Here is a 23,247-nt window from a genome sequence, read left to right on the forward strand (position 1 = left end):
CGGTTGCATAAGTCATCGATTTGCGATAGACCGACCGTAGAACAAAATCGAAATTCTCAGTCATTCTGACAGTTTTCTCCGGGTCTTCATTCAATCATTGTCCCAAAATTCTGTTCTCATGTTCCTGTCGTAACCTGAATTCTAATAACGCTAGCTCTTTCGTTTACCCATCTTCGTCTAAGGTATTCACAGACAAACAGTATGTACAATGTCAAAATGCAATGATGAGAATCTCTCGTCTGACGATGATTGTTTAGTTGTGGGCCCTCTCCGTCCCCGTCGTTCTAACAAAGCTTGCAACCAACCAGCCTCAAGCGATGGGATCGTTTTGCTTCCGCCGCTCAAAACGATGATTCGCGGTCACTATTAACAAATGCCCAATGTGCCAACTATTCATGTGTTTCCGAAATGAAGAGCTGGAAGCCTTTTCCGAATATTTCTTGTTCCCTGAACCCGTTGCATGTTTTTGATTCAACTCGTCGGCAAGTCCAAGCTTCTGCTCCATGGGAGCATCCATTCTTTGTCTTCGTCCAATTTTCTCACGAGTCGACCGGGACGACCTCGGTTACACCCAAGAGCCAAAAAGAATCTCACAGGCCTGGGTGACGTCGGGTCTGCCCAGGGTCCTGAGCACGTTGATGAGATTTGCCTGTGCCGTCGGTTCCCTGTGTCGAGCTTCCCAGAGATCCAATAGGAAGTTGGTGGGGCTCGGTTTTGTAGCAAAGTAATTTGTATACCTGGAACAGAGGAAGTCATTTCGACTCGCTGCCACCGTCTCACTATTGTGCTGCGCCTATGCAGAAAATTAATCGAATAAGAGTGGCATCGCCCTCCGATCACGACGAGGAGGAAACCGGAAGAGCCCGGTGGAGAAAAATCTCCTGAAGGCAGGGACAATGCACGGAAAGAGTCAAATGAGTTTCCTTACGAGCAAGCCATCTCCGACAATTTCAGGAATTGGAATATTCCGGATATCCGGGGCAAACTTCGTCGGAGTTCTCATTAAGAAGAAAAACTTGTCCCATTCTATTGAGAAGATGTCGCCGAAATTCAGTGAGAAGCATTCCGCATTTACCTGTCCATGCCAAGTTGTACTGCGAGGGTTCGCCAGTCCACGCCGCTCCGATGTGGGGGATCGAGAAGAGCGCAGAGCTTGTTTCTGGCTTCGGCATTGATTCGGAAGCCTTCGATCGGAATGACCGTCAATGCGATGCCCCCTTTCCGTTGATCGAGGCTCTTGGTCATCATGAGATTGCCAGTCGACATTTCACAAATATTCCGATAGATTGGAGATGCGGGCGTCGAGTTGCTGCTGCCACCGCCACCACCCTCCATGCTGAAGTGGTGCTCCAAAATGAGTACTTGCCTATGTGACTGATTGCCTCTCTGGTAAATCGTTACTTTGCTTTCGAGCGGGAACTTCGGGTCGCGACCATTGTTCGACGAAGAGATCAGCGTGAACGAGCAGTGGAGCAGAGACGACCGAGACGACCAGACGTGAGTGAAGGGAATTTCCTGATAGTTGGCGCCAGGTTTGAAATTCCATCCCTTTGAGAGTTCGTCGAGGGTCAGGCACAGGTTGGCACCTCCGTCGTGGAGGTAGATCTGTTTAATGTTGTCTAGCATGGTCCCATCTTCCGCGGCCATGACAGCTTGATGGGCGGCCTTGATGTCCTCGACGCAATAAATTCGGATCGAGTATTCGCTCTGGGAAAGACTCAACGAGTGCCGCGAAAGAAACGTCAGCAGGGCGAGGGACTTCGTCGCGAAGCACTTGCTCTGCGATTCGCCGCACATCACGTAACGGGCCAAACGATCCGTTTGCAAATGACACAGCCGCGCATCCATTTGGCAATACAACGGGGTGTTCAGGTTCTCGTGGCCGAGCGTGACAACCTTCTTCCACGAGAGGTATTCTTCGTCTGTTGACGTCTGACTCGAGTTGTTGGTGCTTATTTCGCCGAGTAACACCGAAATCGACCATTTGTCAGCCGGCATCTGTGCGCAATGCTCGAAACTTAAAATCACTGGCCTGCAGAGGGGCACGTTGCTCGGGCCACATTGCACAACCGCACTGAGTACGGTCTGCTCTTCGGATAGACCTGGCCTGTCCCTGTCCTCTTTGAGGACCGCAACGAACATCTCATACTTCCCTTTCTTTATGGCACCCGGGGGAATGGTCATGGACACTCCGAGGTGCGGCAAGTTTATCCGTCCGCCCTGTGGGCCTATAGATGCCCAAGAAACGAAATCACTTTCCACGTTGAGAGTGGGTCCGATCGTCACCGAAGTAACCGAGGCCCGTGCAGTCATGGATATCGTGTCGTAAATATCGTATTCCGAGGCGTTGCCGTTCTCTGAGTGTCTACCGCTCACCGGGGAATCGCTTCTTGGTTTGCCGGTCGAGCTCGGGGTTCGCGACCTCTGCTGCTGCTGTTGCGGCTGATGCTGATGTGTCACTTGCATCGTGTTGTTCCTGTATTGATGCGGACTGGCCGGCATGAGGCTGGCTGGCGCGTACAATTGTTGCAGTAGCGGCATGCTTATGCCGGGCTCGAGCTTCTGCTCGCTGAGGAACTCTTGTAAGCCGGGAGCCCTGTTCAAACTTTGAGTGAGGTCCGGAGGTATAGGAATCACGCCTGGAAGCGAATGGGCCTCTTCACCGCGAGATTGAATCAAATCGAATTCCATCGGCCGAAGTTGACCGACGAGTCGACGAAGAGAAAACTCGCCTGCTCGACACTGACCTGTCACTGGCACTGTGCTGTAGAGGGGCTGATGCCTCTTGCTCGGATCGCGTGTTGGCCAAAAACGGAGAGCTATCAGGAAAGTGAAGCCGAGGATGATGGCGGCGAGAGCCATCCCGATCACTAATGCTATCGCCTGGATCCCGCCTAAATTTGCTGCGATGAATCCTGTACGGAAATGCCGAATTGAGAAAAAAAAACTCAGACTAGGTCTCGAGCACGACATATCGGAATCAAGAGGTTCAGACGGAAGGAATTTTGACAACTACCTTGATCGTGTGCTAGCGAAGGATTTTGATCCGCGTAGTAATTATTGTTGTTGATGTCGTGATTGAGAGCAACGCCGGCATTCTGCTGGTTAATCAGATGTGGGGAGTGCGCTACCAAAGAGCATAGACCGCCAGTGCAGTTGGCTGACATCTGATCTTTCCCGGAACAGGGTCTGCTGCCTCGGGACGCAGATGAATGGCCGACGCACCAACGTTTCCTGTTGCGAGAACAATTTCAGAGTTTTTCAAGTATTCCCCGTCCACTTCGATTTCAAGCTTCCAGTGCCGAATTACGTACCGATGCTGTTTGCAGTCTTGTCCACATCCGCTCCAGTCACTCCAGGGACTCCACCTTCCGTCGGCAGGAGCTCCCATACCACTACCTGTATTTCCACAGTTGCTGCTCGAGTGACAGTCGGATTTCTCCGAATAATCTCCGAGACAATCCTGGCCCCCGTTCCGAGGCGGGGGATTTGTGCAGGATCGAGTACGGGAGCGAGAACCTCGCCCACAGCGTGCTGAACATTCGCTCCACTGGCCCCATGGCGACCATCCGCCGTTAGCTGCGGCCGAAGAAGATGGTACAGGGTCAATCGAGTGCTGATTTCTGGGTGGGAGCTCCGACTCTCGAGGCCGAGAAAATCCCAACGCTCGAGACCCACGCTCTGTTTTGAGGAGAGATAAATTCGGAGGCGAGTTTTCTTTCGAACTCACCTTGGACGGAGATGGTCGCTGTTTCTCCGAGTCGGGTTTCTCCTTTCGGCGTTTTGACTCCACACGTGTAGTTCCCTTCGTTTTCGAGCGTAACTTTGAGAATGACTAGAGTCCCGGTTTCTTGGTCTAAATCGATGTTGTCGTCTAGCATTATAGCTTTCCCATTGTGTAGCCAAAAGAGTCCCCGATCGTCGGCTCTTTCAGCCGACGATGGAAGGCATTCAAGCACGACTTTTTCCCCAATCGGTACGAGACGTCTGTGAGACGTCGAAGGTCCTGACGGATGGCTGGGAGCTGAAACAGGTCCATGTATGTAGAACTTTTCCTGACATTCAACTACTTCACTAACAGCGGCCGCTGATGCTGAACTTCGCCCCGATCCAAGCCGTGTTTGAATATTACAACAAAAACTTTCTTCATCAGCAACGGCGACTTGACGGCGGCGGCACTGGCGCTCCAATGTACTATTCCGACTCAGTCGGCAGACCTTCAGCTCTGTTTCTCTTTGTTAGAGACAGTGGATCGGAATCGGCTTCGGCGCTTTTTATGAGTTTTTTCGTGCCGCTCTACCCTGCAAGAAGGAAGCCGATGACCGCTCGCCTGACCATCTGGCCCCTAAAAACGGAAAGATCTTCTCTTTCCAAAGCAAATCCTATTACGCTCCTAAAGTGAGCGGCCGCGGAAGTGGCCTAAGGCTCTACGGTGGTTTTACGATTTTTTCGTTTTCGTCTGACGTAAAGGAAATCCTTTGTTGTATTTCGCTCGACTCCCTTCCATTTATATGATCTCTCACTAGTCATCGTTTCCTACCCGTACCGCGAATTCTCAGGTGAGAGGAATATCCCATGCTCTGAGAGGCTCCTCCTCCACGGTATTTACCCCGAATCTTCATCTACGAGCACTTCATCACGATATAATATAAGATTATGATAAAACTTCACGAAGGACTCAATAGAGACGGGTATAACCATCTCAAGAAGGCATGCTTCGGGCTTAGGGGACCCTTATTCACAGACTTTGTGGAACGTCATCTGACGCTGCACTTCATCGCCCCCTCTCGGCTCATGACGGCCTCCTTCATCTCAGGTGAGGGGGGAGGGAGTGGATTTCCGAGACGGACGGGGGCTCTCAGCAGACCGATCCTCCAATCGGATACCGCCGTGAGTACAACACGGCCACAGAGAAGGAGCCAAGCTTCACTCGAAGCTTCAGGAAGTCAGAATTAGATTCCGTTCTCTGAATGTGGTGGTCCCGCGTTGAAAAGCTGGGATACCTCGCTCCTTTCACCTTCCGCAAAGATGTCGACCGGACAAAACGGTATACCGCGCTCAGATGTGCGCTGAGGGAAAGAGGGACTGCACGGCGTGGCGTCCCACATTTCGAAACGGAAGGAATGAAACGCGGATTGTCCATCGCATCCGACGAAGTTCCCTTCCCTGCTCAAGTGGACTTCTTCCGAGGCCGGGGTCCGGTCGGCCGAAAACCCTCGAAGTAGATCTCGCTTGCGCAAATTCATCCGATTCGTCCGGAATGCCTGTGCGCACTGTGGTCTCCTTCTCGAAGGAGTGGCCTTACTTCTTCCGAGCATGAAATCTTGTTCTCCGTTGCGAACAGAGTTTGAGCGGCTTATTTTTCGACCACTTGTTCTCTTCTCTCTCTTTTCCCACCTCCCAAGGGTGCCATTCCGAGTTCAAACTATGGGAACTCAGCCAATGAGGCGCCACAACCAACTCGAACCTCGCCAACCGACCGTGTTCGACCTCACCCACGGGCCCCGAGTTCGCAAGGCAGAGAGAGAGAGCAACGACAGAAGCGTTTTATTTCCTCTACACCTGGCTAAGTTGAAAACAGTTTCTCTTTCCGTTTCACTAGGACCGAATCGAGTAAATGGCCATAGACAAAGCCCGCCGCCCCGGATTCCAATGGAGCAGCAAAAAGTTCCCCGAACGGGTCTCTCGCGGAGCGGAGATTCCTCCCGCAGCCGAAAGCAATGACTGAAAAAGAGCGACACTGTCGATGGTTCAGCTTTCGCCGCGGTGGGCCGAGAGATTTTTCTTCCGATTCCACTCTCAATAGAGGCGCGAGACCCCGTCGGGGTGGGCACACCGTGTCCGCCTCATACGATAGCGGCATTACTGGTATTCACGATCGAGATCCATCGATATGATCAGTTTTTTTGTCGTATCGGTCGCTTGTGAAATATCGCCGCAATTTGTGGTCTATCGTTCACTTAATTGACGATGTCCGACTGGCTGCGGCCACGAGTAGTAGTCAACATAAAACCGGCGACGTTCATTCGAAGCCGTGTTCGGTATCATCATTACGACAAGATCGATTATTCGATGCGATGCGCACCTTGCGCCTGCCCCATCGACGACCATTATGTTAACATTTCGTTCGGTGGCCGTCCTCTCATGCAGCGACGTTTGTTCGGGAGAACATGCTTGCAAAGTAGCCACATTGAAAAACACAATCAAGTATTTGCAATTCATCTATCTCGGTCTTGTACCCGAACAATTCGTCTACCCGCTCGCTCGTTCGTTCATTCGTTCGCTGGGTTCACTCGTCCATTCGTTGCTTGCTTGACACACAAGCGATGCCAGCTCTGGAGATGTCTAAAAATGGACTCCATCAATCTCAGCGGTGTATTGCGGTGGCTTGCAACGACCGAGCGTCGGGGCTGACCGAGCGGTCGCGCACACGACCGGCGGGCGGGCGGGCAGGCGAACGGGAGGGACGGACCGACCGACCGACCGACCGGCCGACCATACAACGAGATCGGGAAGGAGATGGAAGAGGAGAAACGACGTTTAGTATCTTCGAAAGCTCGTCCCCAAGGAGCACTTAGTTATTAGGAACATGGCATTCCCTTCCCAGCGGTCCACTTGCTCGCTGCCGCAATTCGACGCTCACTGATTGGATGACGGATATCTGCTGGATTCCTCGGCCGCTCGACAATTTGAGAATTCGCAAAAGACTCGCGCAAAGAAGAAACGTGTTAAGTATCGTTCCGTTTCTTCCGAATATCTGGCTGCCCAAGCAATTCCTCACGCTTTTGGGGATCTTTAGCTGATGTATCCATCCGCTAAAGTGAAAAACACATGGAACGCAGAGATGACTGTGATTGTACAGTATTCAGTCTCTGTCTCGCCGATTGTCGCAGAATTCCCGATACATGAGGCTTTGTCTGGCAGGCAAGCTCTGTACGCAGAGAACAGAGCAGACTCACGTCTGGGCGTGCCCAACAGCACAACGGAGGGATTATCCTATCAGCTGGGCCGAACATGTGCATACCGCAGCGTGCATACATACGAAGTGACAGCTGACCTTGGCCGAGCCGCGATGTCAACCGATTCTCTCGAGAACCCCTGCTCACTGATGAACGGTTTGCGAAGCCGGAAGTTTCAGACGTGAAGTCGTCTCGATCCCTCGATTCAGTTCGAAACATTTTGGCTTCCTCTGGCGGGCACCCGAAGCAATCCCGGGACTCTCCGGGTGGATTGTGTTACGAACCGGCCGCTGGTTTTCCTTCGTCAGCGTCGTCCTCAGGAAGCCCCTCCCGGTGCATTTGCGCCACCAAGTGAAAGAAGCTGTCGTGCTGGCGACCTCAACAATAATAAATTCAAATCGAACCTCCCCGGGGAACCAGACGCCTTGCGGAACCCTCGCCGAAGCAGAGGTGCCGGAGGGGGGAAGGAACAACGAGGGATCGGAGGACAGCGAGAATAAGGAACTTTCGCGCTTGTCGCCTCTTCCCGCGGACGGGCGGAGGAACAAGGGCACATTGTAAAAGCGGGGAATGAAAATAGAAGGAGCAGCGGCGGCAGCAAGCGTACGAGAGAATTGCTCCAATTTTCGCCCCATTAAATTTACCCACAAAGGCTTCCGCTGTTCCAGTGCGTAGGGGAGAACGGGCGGGCGAGCGCCCACGGAGGAAGGAAGCGTGCGAGCGAGCGAACACGGGTCGGTCGGCGGCCGTCAACGAGGGATTCTTTCAAATGAGGGAACGCGTGAGAGGGACGTAGAACACACGGAGATGACGACGACGTGAAGGATGAAGCACGTGACAACGGTGTCGAGTTTGAAGACTGACTGACTGACGAAAGGATGAATTATTCCTCCGCTGTTCCTAAGTACATTCCATGAGCGGTGATGGACCGTGGCGGGAGATATGAGCGAGTAAAGTTCGGAAACACGGACGAAAGTTGGCAAAAAACATTCGGGGCAAATCTCTCGCCAGAGTGCTCCTACCCCCTCCCTGCTCTTCCCCTTCTGAGCCATGAACGGGACTGGAATGTCTGGTACACGTTCGCATCCTCCTTTCGCGGTAGCTCCTGCTCGGGGATTGCAGGAGTCGCGGAGTCCGATCGCGAAGTGGCCGTCCACCTTCCTGATGTGACTTGGCCGGTATGGCATCTGAAAATGCGGTCGTGCGCTGAACTCTCCGTAAGACCTCGATCGGAAGTTCTGAGGTGGGCGGTGGATAGATCAGACTGGAGAAAAGAAATTGTTTGTCGTTCACACAGTGCCCGGGCCGCGACAGAGCTCAGACGCCCGCGGGCATCGGGCCTCCATCACGCGATCGCGGTCACGAGAGCACGTGAAATAAGTTTTTTGCCTCTTCGAAATCGCATTCCCTCAATCTCCACAAGAAAACGGTGCTCCCACCCCCGCGTCGGTCTTCCGTATTGAAACTCTCTCGACCTGAGCTGCCCCCTTCCCGTAACACCCGTCGACGAGAGTGGGGATTGTTGCGCAAAACAACGAAAGCTTCCCTTTATTGGGACAACCCGGCTGTTTGGAGGAAAGCGTTCACTGTGATACTCGCGGAGAAACATGCAATCGTGTCTTCTGGGATACATGATTATAATGATCAGCAGTCGCGGCTGTCTGCCGCGAACAGGTATGGCGTGAATCAGCCCTCGAGAATGTCCGTGGGCAGTCCCCGGCAGCGGAAGCGGAGTGCCATCCACGATGGCGGATCGCGGATACCGAGAATGGTGCAGATCGACGAACTGAACGGGCGACGATTGCACAGAGTCGGGAGAGTTTGCAAACTTGTTTTCAGCCCCGGCCGCTGCGCTTGAGCTGTCGTCGTTGTTGTCGATAAGATGGTTGTCGAAATGCTGCCCGAGGTAAATCAGGCGTCGCGAAACGTGACCTTACGGCTCCGCGATCCGGGAAGAGCTAGCAACAACGGTGGCTGCAGCGACGACGGGATTGCCTCGCTACGCCCCCTCCCCCTGACGTCCTACTCGCATCTTCTCGCAGCTGGCGGGGCGTGGAGATGGGAGACCGGCAGGCGCAGAGGAGAGCGGGAAGAAGCGAACCAACGAACGGTGGCGCTCGGTTCGGTTCGCTATCGTCCCACCACGTGAGAAAATGAGCGAAGAAAAAGGAAATATGGAGGCAGAAGTGGTCGCGAACACATTGGGTCCTATCAGCCCAGCGAGTACACGGACACGAATTCCCCTCGCTTCTATAGATTAAATAAACGACAAATACGGACGGTGGCAGCTGAGATGGCAACGACGCCACGTCCAAGAGAGGCCGCGTTTCCGCACAGCGCTGATTAAGATGAAAGAGAAAAATGATGACCCGGCTGTCCGTCGCAAGAGAACACAGCGGAACGGTGTCCAAGGAACTCTGTATCGTATTGCAGCATCGGGAGGATGACGTCGCGAAAATACGAGCGTCACAGCGAAAGTTTGAGGCACCCGCTGCGTCTCCGTCGGTCGGTCGTCGTTATACTCCGTGCCCAGGGCTCCTTTGAAGTGTCCGTTCGAACTTCTTCCGTTTTTTCCTTGGCTCCAGATTCGGCCGCAGGGCATTAAGTTATTTGTTGGCAAGAGAGAAGACAACCTTGTTTGCTGGTAGTGCTCTCTGCCCTGCCTGAAGTGGGTGAGTTTATTGTCGCTTGCCATTTATTAGCGAAGCCGGCTAGGGGGAGCGAGCGAGTGGCTGAGTTAGTGAATGAGTGAGACTGTCGTGCAGCAGTCGGTAGTAAGTAGTCATCTGATGATTCTCCAGTCAGTCTCCTCGCCCTCCCTCCGAGAAGATTACCGACCGAGGAGCAGGCTCGGGATAAGAGCTATGATTACTCTGCTCCTCCGTCCTGAGGCTCTTAAGCCAAGGCCAGGCTAATAACAATTGTCAGTCACAAAAGTAGTAATGACACGAGGTGCGCAGAGGGAGAAGCCTGTCCGGATTATTTCAGAGCGAGTGTCGGCTCGCGGATCCGGCGATTTTGATTCACACCAGTCGTTCCCTTAGTTCGCGGCTTCTTCATTCGAGCCCACTACGCGGCAGTCGACGATTTTTCACTCTATTCTTTCTCATATCCATCCACATTCAACGCATCGTTATCAGCACGAGATTCCCAATCGAGCCTCCACAGCATAAGTCACACCCCCACACCTCACAGATTGGCGAAGTACATACTCCTACGTATGCTTACGTGCTAAGGCAACCGTGGCGATTCGGCTCTGCACCCTGCCAATACTGCTCCAGGCCTGGCAGCTGCAGTGCATGACATGTCCTGTTTCTTTCTGGAGGCGATGGGCATGGACGTCGGCAACGGCTTCGATGTTCCGGACACCGCTCATGGGATCGACAAAATCAACGGTTTTCGACGGCAAACTGTGACCGTTGCAGCGAAAGTGAACTGACAGCGCATGAGTTGCTTGACATTGCAGACGACCGGGATGTCCTTTCGAGACGACGATGTCCTGTGGCTCCTCGACGAGGACGGGGCCCTTGATCACCTCGTGGGTGAGCAGATGGTTGTGTTGTTCCTGGCCGTCGCTGCTGCCGCCGCCGCCTCCGCCACCATCCGCACCGGTGCCGCCGTCGTCGTCGTTCTCCTCCTGGATGTCATCTTCTACCTCATCTGAAATGGAAATTCGAAACCTGCTTAGTTCGGTTGGCGGTGATCTGCGATCGAAGCTCATCAGGGCGGCAGACCCGCCGAGTGAGCGGAGCCGAGCTTCACCCTTGCATGTCGGCGCTCAAACTCCAGATTAGATGGGACCAAAGTGAAAAGATTATTTCTTCGTTAGAGCCTCTTAGGGAGGAACTTGGGATTTTCCAACTCAATCGTGAAGCTTGCATTGGCAAGAGATGATTCCGAGAACGTAGATAGTCAGAGCGTATGCTGCATAGCGAACTGTCGGCCGCGGGAGGGAGATTAGGTACTTTCTTGATTGACTTTTGAGGAGATGGTTCCGTTTTTGAGCCGTGCTTGATCGCGCCTAGAAAATCAGTTCTTTCTGACGGTCGCAATTCCAAGGCATAATTTCTCGTGAGGATCAAAAGGTCAATCGAAAAGACATCCAGTCTGACGGCGAGCTCATTTCTGAAGAAGTTCTCTGGATTAACTCTATCAAGAGGTAAAACAAGTATATGTATCGGACTCGCTGAACTCTCTATGACGAAGCGCCGGATATATCCTCTGAGTCTCTGACTCCGTTTTTGAAGCCTCAAGATAGCGGCAGCGCAGGAGGCTCAAGACGCGCAATGATTCCATGCATGGGAATCAGGAATGAGGCAGAGGATTGAGCTCCCTGGTCGTAAGTGGATGAGGGAGAATCCGGGGCTGAAGTGAGTGGGAAGGAATAGAGGGCAGAAAAACTTTTGCACCGCATGCCTCAAATGCGGCAGCAGCGACGGCAGCAAGGAAACAGAAAGAGGAAATATCCTTGAGGAGACGGCAGGGCAAAACGGCTTACGGAGAACCGGGCTTCCAAAATTAATGTCGTTTCACAACGAAAGAGAAGGAAACGCAGGCCGTCAACGGAAACGGGAGTCGAAATCCTCTGGTCTTTAGCTTTTTTTTCCGTTTTCCCATCGTTCCCTCCCGCTTCCTCCCTCTCTGACTGAAACATCGCCCGTCGACTTTTGGAACCAACGCCAATCATCGACATCGCCTCGAACGAATTACGCGGATATTGGAGACAGATCCCCTGAGTGCTTGATTCCACATGGTTCCAATTTCTTGATGTCATCGGCATCATACACGGAATATTGAGAATACACGGGATTATGGAGCCTCTCGAAAGCGTTTTGTGCAAAGGAGGGGATCAAGCTCTCTCCCACCCGTGAACCTGTCGGGAGTCGGGAGAGTCAAGTCGCAAACCCGGGGATGATCGCCCGACGCCCACGTCTTAGCTCCCGGATGTCGATCCATTGGGGCAGTGATGACTGGATTTATGTGGATGTTCCCTCTCTCTCGGAATCAAAAAAGGCGTCTCGTCTCCGACTTGAAGTGAAGAGACAAAGAAGGAACTTAAGAAAACTATCCATCGAAAGGTTCGACTCTGGCCTCGATGAGGATTAAACATCTCGGACTACTCTGGAGCAAATTCAAGGTCCATGAATTTTTCCCTATCTCAGTCTCCCGCCGACTCTGCTAGAAGAAGGCGACATCCTTCGCGCATTTGAGGCGAGAATCAGAGTTGATGCGTCGTCGCCCACGAAGTTGGCCACTCTATCCGAGGAAGAGAGTCGCCAGCAATCAGGCGGCTTTCCGTATTGATCACAGCTCCGACCGTTTCTCCTCGCGGATGAGGGCCTCAGATGATTTCACAAGGCCGTTCAGATAATTCAAGGAGAAAACTTCAAGCCCGTTGATATTCCAAATGCAGAGCAGACTCGAACATACGTGCAGTCTCTGATGGAAGGGCACATTTCAGAGCCGAAAATCATGTATCAATGGCCGGAAGGGATAGGTTTAGGAGGCTCGGAAAAAAAACGAGCATGCTCTACAATCTGCAATTACAATATTTATACGTAACACGAAGGTAATTCGATCAGGCATGGGATCATAATTAATGTTCCACAAGGAGGAGGGCTCGGCCTTCCTGACTGCCATATCATGGGTCTTGGAAGACGAATTTACCCGATTATGCCTTTCCGCGATTCGAATATTGCTTCCAAGGCTCTGGTTCGAACCAATGCGGTGGTCGGAAACTCGGGAAGGACCATCTCCGGAGAGAAATCGTAGCCGCGCATCTGTTCCAAAAGGTTCAATGGAGCGACCGTCCATGTCCACGCGCTCCGTGTTTAGCAGTCGCTCCATCGACAGGAACGCCCTGACCAAGAGGGCTTCTCCACTTGATGACTGGTTGCGCCACTGCAATGCTGAGGAAACGCCTCGCTCTGATTCACCTGAAGGAGCGAGTCTAATATCGTGTTTTCATCCCTCTCGCAATCATTCTCGTAATTCGTTGAGGTGTTCAGAGTCGCCGGCGAGGAAGGAAACTCTGGTCGAAGTTGATTCAATCAGGAACTTCTCAATCCTCCGCAGACTGTTTACATATGGCTGTTATGAGCCGGAGCGGCTAGAATTTCTCCATAGAATCGCGGTCCTAAGACGCATTCCAGCCTCGCGCACAGAGTTCCTTCTGGTATGATAGGAAGAAGACGATTGAGCGGACGTCCGGACGTTTCCCCGAACAGAATTCGACCGCCTCCTCGGACGAGGACGTCTGTGTGGGAGCGTCATCCAAAATACGGCCGAAGTCGCACCGTCACATCAATCTTGGGTCGTATGAGTTTCGTAGCTGAAGGGCAGGAGGAACGACACAAGACACCAGGCCCACCTACAACACCCACACAATCCACGTCCGAGGTAATCGTCACCTCTTTGCGAGGGCTATTCGGATCCGATTTCCGGAGCTCCCTTCACAATTTTTTGATGATGCCATCATTTTTCCCCTTCCGCTGGTTCATATACCTACGGTGCGTCCGGTGGTTCATATAGAACAGTAGTCGGCTGTCCGCGCAGTAAGCTGGAGAATCGTTATCTCCGCGGCAAACAGGAGAAGAATACGCGAGAAATGGCGAACGAACAGTTTGGTGGCTTGGTAGCGATTACAGCGTAATGTATTCATAACCTGTTCCGTTGTGCAGCGGCGAGGCAAGCCATCCATTTTTAGGGATTACCTTACCGAGCCGCCTTTGTTGCGAGTCTCACTCCGGCTCGGCTCCTGCTCTTGATTTCTTTTATCTTTTCGCGTCGTCCTCTTCCCGACGGCCTGCCTCGGTGCCTGTCGGCCGCCCAAGGATTTTTCGCTGCCTCTCCTTACCTCCAGGATACGGACAGACGCAATTGCTCTGAGCTGAAAGATGATTTTCTCGGCGATGCGTGCAGCTTCCGGAACTTGGGATCGCACGGAAAGATGAGCTCGAGCCACACGGTGTCTTAGGATCATCCGAAAACTTCCGTGGTACAGCTCCTAGCGCAGAAACATGAGTATACGCTGTAGTGTCTTGCTCCGGGGCTCTTTCTCCACTATCGCGAGAACCTCGAATTCGGCATCTTCGAATCTTCCCTTCAAATGTGTATGCATGTATGTACAATACAAGAATAACCACTATCCTTGCGCTTCCGAGGAGCGTTGAGCGTTCTTTTTTCATGGAAGTCTGCTTCCCCACCATGTGTTCTTTAGCGTTCCGCGTCGCACCGCCTAACTGCGTGTTGGAGACCAAGGAGAGAGCAAAAATCCTGGCCACCGGAGGCAGAGAACTTGCGCATGGCGACTGGTAATGACCCACTTCGCTTCTGGGGCAAACAGGCGATATTTCCCTCGGAGAGCCGGAGCGAGTCTAAACTTATTTTCGGGTAATGGCAGAGCGGTAGTCTTTTTTAGACTGACCAAGTACGATCGGTTCCGTCCAGTCGGGGAATACATCGCGTATGGTGTACGTCGAACGACTGTGCCATCAATGTTCCATCGGGCTCTCCATTGGCGGAACCATCGGATCGTTTCTGACGCGGTGTCAGTCGGAGCTCCTCCAGCTTCCTGGAATGGCGCGCAGGGAAATATTCCGAAGCTGGACTCTTCCCAGAATCCGGGAATGTATCCTTCTACCGTGATTCAATGGCGGGCGACCCGCCGGAGTTGTCTTTATGCGCGTCTTCATCACATCCAGCTCCGATAATTACCACGCGTCATAGGGGATTCTGGACCTCGACTAAGAAATCGTCGATCCGACTTAAATCCCTTATGACAGCGCGATTCCTGTGCGCTGCTGGAGAATATCGTGATTGCGAAAACTCTCTCGGGGGGAGCTCCGAGGGAATCATTCCGATTGAAGCCCACAATCAGACTGAGCCCTGTCCTTCTGCTTTTCCAGAAATGAAGTGTCAGCGCGCGTACGAAGGCAGCGGCGACTCGCTTCCAGGAAAAACCCAAAACTAACTCACCGGGGGAACCCAGGCAAGTCCAATGGAGCGCGGAAACGCTACTGGCAAATCGTTTGTGCCGAGTGCTTCCGTTACGCAAGTTCCCATCAAAGGACACCACCAGTTGAGGTACTAGCGGGTGAGCGCTTCCGAGGGAAAGAGACTTCAGTCAAAAGGCAGCTTGCCAGCATTCGTTGGCTTGCCGCGATCGGGGCTCCGAGTCGGCAAGTCCGCTTCGGACGGACCCACAAACGAGAGAGCCTAATTGAGAGCGTGTTATCTGATTACGTTGATTAACTTAACGATTAGCCAGCACGCGGACGACGGTCATGGTCGAAAGCATGCCCTCTTCGTGGACGATCTGCGGTTTTCTCGCTGTCATGCCTGCTTCATTCTGCCCGCTATTGCTTTCTGAATCGAGACTTCCGGCGGCCACAAGTGGATCGAAGGAGGATAATACAACTCGGCACCTACGTTCATCTCGGCAACGACCAGAGCTCATGTCATCATTTCCATGAGGCGTATCTCTCCCTCGCGGAAAGCCAAATGCAGCAGTTAGACTCTTCGATCGTGAAATCTTGCTTGAGTTCAGCGGGCGACTCCTGAGAGACAGAAAACATTTTTTCCCGAATGTTCAGGTCCAGGTTACTGCTCCAGACCGTATGTCTCCGGGTCGGTTCCGATCCTCTCCCTCGAGACGGAGTGCGAAAGCCTCATTCGATGAGCGCTGCTACCTTGTCGCCCGAGCTTGCTTCGGACCGGAGTTGCAAGAAGCGGCACACGGCCAGGACTAGCAGCCATGGAACACGATCACGGAGAAAAATGATTCGCACCTCTATCCGTCTGTTTGTGCGGTGGCGAAATCAGCTGATAGAGTTCCCAAGGAAACTTCTTCCCCACAGTAGACGTTCACCGCTTCGCGCCGGGACGTTCAGAGGGTACGACGCCCGACTCGTTCTTTCACTCTACAGAGGCCTGTGGTTCTGTTCCCACGCAATTTACCCGCGAAGCATTAATTCGGTGTTCGGTCGCACCGGGGGCTTTGTTTACGCCACGTGCTCACGGTTTAGGATTGCGCAGTCATCAATCGCCTACGCGCTTTCATTGCGGTCTACCGACGTTTTCTCTTCGTTCAATGGGAACACATTTACACGTGCATTTATGTACCCACATCGTTCAATGAGCCGATTGTCGGACATCTGCTCGACTCCGGCTGGGATAACACTAGTTGTAGGAAGCCTTGAGAATCTATCGGCTCCCTTAGACAAATGCTTTTGGGATCGGATCGGAAATCCGTCGAGGAGGAGCATTCGGCGATTTATCTCGAGCTCTGGATTTGAATCACAATCGAGTTAGGCGTCGAGTCCACCGTTCACCAGACCGGTCCCTGTGATGAATAATAAGGCATGGGAATGATTGGGTCCGACTCAGCTCATCCGCCCAGCTCTGTCAACCAGGAATTCAGTTTTAATGACAGGACGTTTTTAGCGAGCGTGGGGGAGAACTCGGTTGTCATCTGCAGTAGTTTTTGTAGCAAATATTTGATCTCTGAAGCAAAAAACCGCCCGCCGTGTGAAGCGAGTGACTTCGTACTGAGCGTTTTTTATTCCGCTAACGCTGACCCGATTGTGTTCTTCGCACTCTTCAGCTCTCCATCGAATATTCCCGGACGATGTGGTGGAGTGCTACACGGCTCAATCAACGCGACACTAAAAGTCCGTCGTCGACGCCCGGAACGACGCGCTCCGAGAGGATACTTGCAGCGGTCGCGGGCGTTCCAGTCGCCCGGTGCTAATTCCCCATTGTTCTCAGCAGCGCAGCTTTGAAAGAGAGGGTGTATGCTTTTGATGACATTTCGAGAGCTTTCGAGAATCAACGAGTGCTTTCGGGCTCAGCTCGATCTCACTCAGCAATTACATGCGCGGACAGTCCGAGTGTTTTTGAGAAGTGAGCACTCTTCAAAGAAGAAAACACTTGAGCCAGTCGCCGGCGTGTATGGCGGGCGTTGTTGGAAGAAGCATGTCCACCAGTATGGGAGGAAGCCGCTCATCCGCGAGAGGAACTACGGGAGCGGTGGCGAATCTTGGCAACAAAGTCGACTCGGGCACGAAACGCCCGGAGCGAATCAGAAGGGCTGAAGCGTTTCGATGGAGTGCACATTGCGTTGCCTCAATTCGCTCTTCCGCCGCGGGAGGCTGAAGGAGATTCCTTCTTTTCAGACAGGATTCTTCCTGGTTATCCCCTCGGGCCTTGCCTGTCGTCGGAGTTTGGTAGGCTCACGGGGGCTCAAGGGCTGGATTGTCCTGCTCTTTTCGGGGTTGCTCTCAGTCCCTCCATCCGTTTCAGAACTGGCTTGTCTCGTGGTTTCCCGTCCGCTTCCCCTCTGGCGGCTTCCTCTCTCTCTCCCGGCTATCATGTCACGGCGGCTGTGGCGGTCTCATTTACATTCAAATTGAACCAATTACTTCTCCTCATGCCATGAAGCTCCTCTCCGCCAAAATCTCAGACGCCCTTAGGTTCTCTATAGCCTGAATTCGTCGTGTGCCCCCTGTCCCCGATGCCGGTCCCCCGCGTCGAGGGCCCCGTGGAACTCGAGCAATCCCGTTTTTCAGAGCATGGGGTTCTCCTACGCTTAGTCTTTCGAAGGTTTGCATTTCTCTCCACTTCTATCGGTCTTCCCCCTGCGAGTGCTGGGTACATACAATCTGAGACTCTTCAATACACGCTGAAGCGGAAAACGAGGTAATTGAATCGGAAAGAGGCGCTCTCGAGTCTATTGGCTGAGTTATGGATCGGATGAGTCGCTACGGAGGGCTGATTTTCAGGAATCGTCACGCAATCAAAGTATTCCTCTCCTGTCACATGTTCGATTCGACTGCGACCCGAGACCGACGATGCCCACTTCTGCTGAGGATTGGCCACCCGGAGCGAGCCGGATTTATTGCGTGTGTTCTACTCCTTTTTTGAGCGTGAGCTCGGCCGTCTTCGGACGAGACGATTTCGTAACATGATTGGATCGGAGCCATTAGTGCGGAAAAACGGAGCAAGGGAACGACTCTTCTTAAATAACTGCTTGGCCTGTCAGCTAACTCCTGTTTCAACTGTGCTTCTGTCATAATAAGCGGATGGTGTCCTTATACAAGATGCGACATCACTTCGCCTGTTCGCCTTAATAGAACAACGGCATCACGTCGAAACGCGTGAAAGGAGTCCTCCGGATTCACTCCCGTGGCGTGCCTGGTGCGAGACGAGTTTCTTTTGCTTCTTCCCTTGCCAGCCATGACCGCCCTAATCGATGAGTGGAGGGGGTTGCGGTTGGACTTTGGTTGGCCGCTCGGTTAACCGGTCCTTCATCTGAGAAGGGAATATTTTCGCTTGCGGGCCCGCCGTCCGCTTTCAAGGTGGTCGGTCGGCAATGTGAGCAGCTCGAAGACGGCGGGTGCTCGGATGGTTGGTTGCTCACCCGACTTCTCGCCTGGCCCCCGCTATATGAGGTCTTAGACAAAACCAAAGCCCGGGGTGAACGGGGTTGGGCTGGCTGTTCGCGGGAACCAGCCAGACGGTCGAACGAACGACCGACCGACTGGCTGGCGGACAGGAGTAAAGAGCCATGGAGTGAGAGCGGAAAAAGTGTCGCCCATCAGAAGTGAAGTCACGTTTTAAGAATAAATCTTTGTTTTTCTCTCCTTCGTTTTTCTGCGGCTCTTTCTCCGAGAAGAGCCGCAGGGAACAACGAGCAGCTCCTGGGATCAGGGTGGGAAAAGCCGCGACTTATCCTCCTACTGTTGGCTGTGGTACTCTTGGTCGAGCCGACCCGGCCCGCGAGAACGGAACCAACCGACGAAGCAACCAGGCAGGCAGGCAGGCAGTCAGTCAGTCAGTCATCCTCCCGACCATGTAGCCGCCGACGGCGAACAGGGAAAAAAGCCCCGGAAAACCTTGAACGAGGCCTGTTCTAGCTTAAGGAGACGAGCTAGCCACTCATGCTGATGCTCTGAGCTTCTTCCCCACTCATAGGAGGAGTTCCTTCTTCGACAGCAAAGCAGCTTAGCGGAGAAGGCCGCAGAATTCAAAAAAGAGTCTTTCAGCGCTTTCCCGTCAGTAGTTCTCTCGTTCCCCGTCCGATTCGGCCTGCTATCATCACAAAAAGCGCGATGCAAACTTTGCACAGCCTCACGCGGCAAAGGAAGCTGGATGACCGGCGTTCGTCTCCCTCGCAAAGATCTCGGTGGAGGAGCGATGGCCTGTAGCGAATTCCCGCAAACGTCGGAAATCGCATTCCGAGAAATGTCTCCCCTCTCTTCATCGTTTTAGCTCCTGATGTCCCGAATCCCGGATTCCTCATCCGGAGCGAAGTGCTATGTCATGCTGTCATCGACCCTAAATGAATGGCGCCGTACCGACGACGCGAACGCCGTCAGTCAGTCAGCCGGCCAGCCAACCAGTCACTCAGTCAGTCGCAATACATTGTGAGGGGGAGTTGAGCACACAAGTTTGTGTGTATTCGAGCAGTGTATTCGATATCGGCTGACCGGTGCCTAACATGAGTCATTACTTAGATAGAGACGACACAAACTTAATGGCTCGCTCAGAAGAACGATCTCTTGTCTCGCGCAGTGATTCCCTGTCGAAGTAAGACTGACTGAGAGTAATCTTATCTTTCGCGTATTCCTCGATTCCTCGGGCAGAGGGTCTTCCGCTCTATTCCCTCGCTAACTCCTGCCAGCGCTTGGGGAACAACAGGCGCTCGGTTCATTCGATCGGGGTGATCGAACTGCTTCTCAGATGTCCAGATATGAATATGGTCGCTGATGTGTCGAGTCGGAGAACTGCGGATCCGCCGACAGCGAAGCGACGGGAACGAGCGAGGGGAATCCGCAGCTCCAACGTGTGCGGGAGAAAGCCGCTCGCAGTTTAAGTATGGAGCTTCCAGAGGAAGCGAGCCTGTGTGACCTGAAGGCCTCTGCCCTATTTGTGTTCAGAGGTCCATCGTTCGCTCTCGCTGATGCCGCACTGTACCTTGCCGAGTCGGTAGGCTGACCGCGACACTCGTCATTGTCGCCGGGTCGTAGGTGCCCAGAAGACAATGTCAACAACCCCGCGAACCGAGCCCGCTCTCGGAAAGGGGGTCTCTCAGACACGGATAACGCCATGAATGTGGAAAATAAACAGATTAGAGCGCTCCTGGCAGAGATGTCCGATTGCATCGATCATCGAGTAAGACAAGTCAGAATCGACGAGGCTTGAGCTCCATTGAATTTTTCTCAGAAGAGTCACACCGGAGGGCTCCAACTCCTCATCCCAAATGAGACTCAGAAGTATTCATAGCGGTAATTCGGTGCAATCAATGGATATCCTTGCTCTGAAGCGAGACTGCTTGTGAGTGACACCGGATGGTACTCATTCGGACGACCTCCTGTCAAGCATGAGTCTCCATCTTCCAGATGACACAGAGCTTCAGGAGAGCGAGACCACCCGTTCGACATGCCGCCTGTAGTATGTTCGGTATGTTCCTTGGGATGTATCGATCCCTCAGACTATAGCATAGCCGGAAGCCGCTCTCGCTCGAGACGGAGAAGCTATTCCCTTCTCCGAGGGCTGATGGCATCTATTCGGTGTGACGCATCCCGCGGGAGGTTCCCCCTTGATCTTTTCTTCGCGTTCCTAGTTTTCCAGATGCGAGGAACAACAATTTTGACATGACCGCGCACCCGTGATGCGGGACGCGTCCCGCTCGGGAATCGTTGTCGCTCAGTTTGGGAAAAAAATCTTTTCCCCTTCGATGTGAGATGCCGCACGCACTCTCACAGTCAGAAACTAGTGGTTCGCCTTGCGCCGATGCGGAATCCTCGCCGGCGCGAGTGAAGGCATATACTCCGATACCGCCGCCAATGAGCTTCTGATGTGCCCGTTAGGCGTAGATTTCCTTCCATACAAGGTCTATTTACTGTCAAACCTACACACCTTTTCGCAAAGAGCTCTTCCGCGGTTCAGCTGCGATGAGCGTCGTTCCATACACTAGTAGAATTAATCCAAACAGAAGCCGCATTTTATTCGATACGTGTTCACTGCAACACCCGTGCCGCGGGGTGAGCATCCAGCATTTTACTCCAACATGTCAGTGTTCAATATTGATGAACCACCATTCCTCAGAATAAAACACTATATTCCTCACGAACTTCATTCACTAATTCAGCTGTAGACATTGAAGGACTCGGGTTCCCCGCTACGAAGCTCCAAATCGACGAGGAACATGCTCAGCCGTCGGCGGCCTCCACTTGGAATTGTACAGGCTCAACAGACTGCTGAGGGCTCAGGCCGAACTCTGGGCCGATCTCTGGGCCCTAAGGAGAGCAGCTCTTGTCCTCTAGGAGCACATGGTCCCCTTCCTCCTTCGCGGCCCTTTCTCAGTTAGCAAGCGACGACGGTCGCGCCACCTGCCTACGGGACTGCTCGTAATGCAAATCTTCCCCGTTGTCCGACGAGCGTTCTGATCCGCTGAATTTACATAATACAACGTTCCAAGAGGACAATCGATCCATTTATTTTTTTTCCAGTTTGGTTTTGAGGGAAGTTTCGTCGCCTGGAAAACGGATGCGTATCTCTGTAGTCGAATATTTCCGCAGTAGAAATTACTCGGTACTTGGACTTGGTTCTACCGAGCCGCGGCTCACGGATTCGAAAATGAAACGACAAAATTAATTTTCCGTCTGTTGGATGGCCGGGATTGTCTAGCAGGGAATATCGGAATCACCTCTAGGGGGAGCTGATGCGTGTTTGGGAAGGACGGGGATCGAGACAGGAGAATACAATCAGAGTACAGTTGCTCACAGCGACCAATTGCAGCTACACTCATCGCACAAAAGGGGTGCCAACGATAACGACAAAGGAGGGACCACTTGAAAGGAGAACGACTCCGCTCTCGAAACTTGACGTGGATGACTCCTCGTCGCCGCCACTCGTCTCGACAGCGGAGACCGCCTCGGGACGGTTGCAACTTCTACCGCGCGCGCGTTGCCGCTTTCCACTTCGAACGTAGCACTGCACAAACTTCGGGTCGACATTTCCGTGCGACTGTCCGAGACACCCCTGATCGAGTTGCAGATACAATAGAGACATCACAATGTTTCGGACAAGGTCCCAACTTCTCTGAAACTCTCGTCTAGCAGTTTCGCTTCTCCTTGACCAGCCAGCCCACTCACTCTCCCTATCCCTCCCTGAATAAAGGATTCCAATGTGCCCGCGCCTCGGTCGACAGATCGAGGCAGAACTTCCCCTGAGTCGCGTACTTCGGTCAGCGACCCAAATCAGGAGACGACTCCGCTGATCATCAATACGGTGACATCTCCCCTTACGTCAATCAGAAACTCAATTCCAATCATTTCTCTGTCGGATCGATGACAACGCGATTTCGCTTTTTGTAGTAGACCGATTGTGGAGCTCGAATTTCAATTCAGCGTAATGATCATGACTCCGTCGACGGGAAGGGCAATGCTCAGCAGGATTCCGAGGCTTCCGCTTCCGGGGGAAAATCCAGCGGGCGAAATAGAACAGGCCCATGACCCCACGAACTGATATTCGCCGTCCGTCTCAGGAATTTCCTCGAGCTTGTCTCCCGACGGAGACATACTTTCCCTAAGAGTCCCATATGTCGTAGTTTTTTCCGAAATGCGATTAATTGTGGGAGGAACTCACGGCTCTGACGCCGCTGCAAAGTTGGTCGGATGACCGCGTACGCCAGACGCACTGGAGCAGCACCGGGAGCCCTCCGAAGGATGAGATTATGACATCGTGGTGAGCGAACACAGAAGAAATTCCCCCTGCTCCCAACAACGTTGCAGGCGACTGAGGGAGCCAGAGACCAGTGAGCCTTATCACTAGGTATCTCATGACGCTGAATAGGCGCAGTGGTCCGCAGAGATACGAGGAGATAGCGACAGACTACCCAATCCGTTGGATTGATTGAGACCACTGCTCTAACGTCGACGGCTGGATACTCTTCCCTTGCGGCTTTCATCGCTATGAGATTGAATGGGACGTGGCAAACTTGTATGCAACAACGATGATCGCCTGTATCCGATCTTGTCAGCTCCAGCTCCCTTATAGGCGGAAAAAATACGCGATACATCTAACACTTCGTCAGGGGCGGTAGATTGCTGGAAACTTTCGCCACCACTCGCTCGTGTTGCCATGTTCGGCGGAGAGGCTCAACGAAACAGGACATTCTGCCCCTGCGTTCATTGCGTTTCATCTCCAGTACCATGCTGCTCCCGTTGTTGGGAACATCATCGTCGGAGGCCCCGTTTGGCGGAAGTTCACTCGGCGGAGAATC

At 53.0% G+C, this 23,247-nt stretch overlaps 1 protein-coding gene across 1 annotated transcript; it reads right to left on the reverse strand.

The window, feature by feature from the left end:
• Positions 1 to 565: 565 nt before the first annotated feature.
• LOC100906927 (netrin receptor UNC5A-like) lies at positions 566 to 23,178 on the reverse strand. Its single transcript, XM_029110935.1, has 8 exons — positions 23,049 to 23,178; positions 10,188 to 10,619; positions 3,731 to 4,024; positions 3,315 to 3,579; positions 3,017 to 3,234; positions 2,748 to 2,915; positions 1,076 to 2,639; positions 566 to 737 (listed from the first exon to the last, which is right to left on the reverse strand). The coding sequence occupies exons 1-8, from the start codon at positions 23,176 to 23,178 to the stop codon at positions 566 to 568; spliced, it is 3,243 nt and encodes a 1,080-aa protein (XP_028966768.1).
• Positions 23,179 to 23,247: the final 69 nt, after the last annotated feature.

Source organism: Galendromus occidentalis, unplaced genomic scaffold (genome assembly GCF_000255335.2).
Source record: "Galendromus occidentalis unplaced genomic scaffold, Mocc_1.1 scf7180000077170, whole genome shotgun sequence".
Taxonomy (NCBI): domain Eukaryota; kingdom Metazoa; phylum Arthropoda; class Arachnida; order Mesostigmata; family Phytoseiidae; genus Galendromus; species Galendromus occidentalis.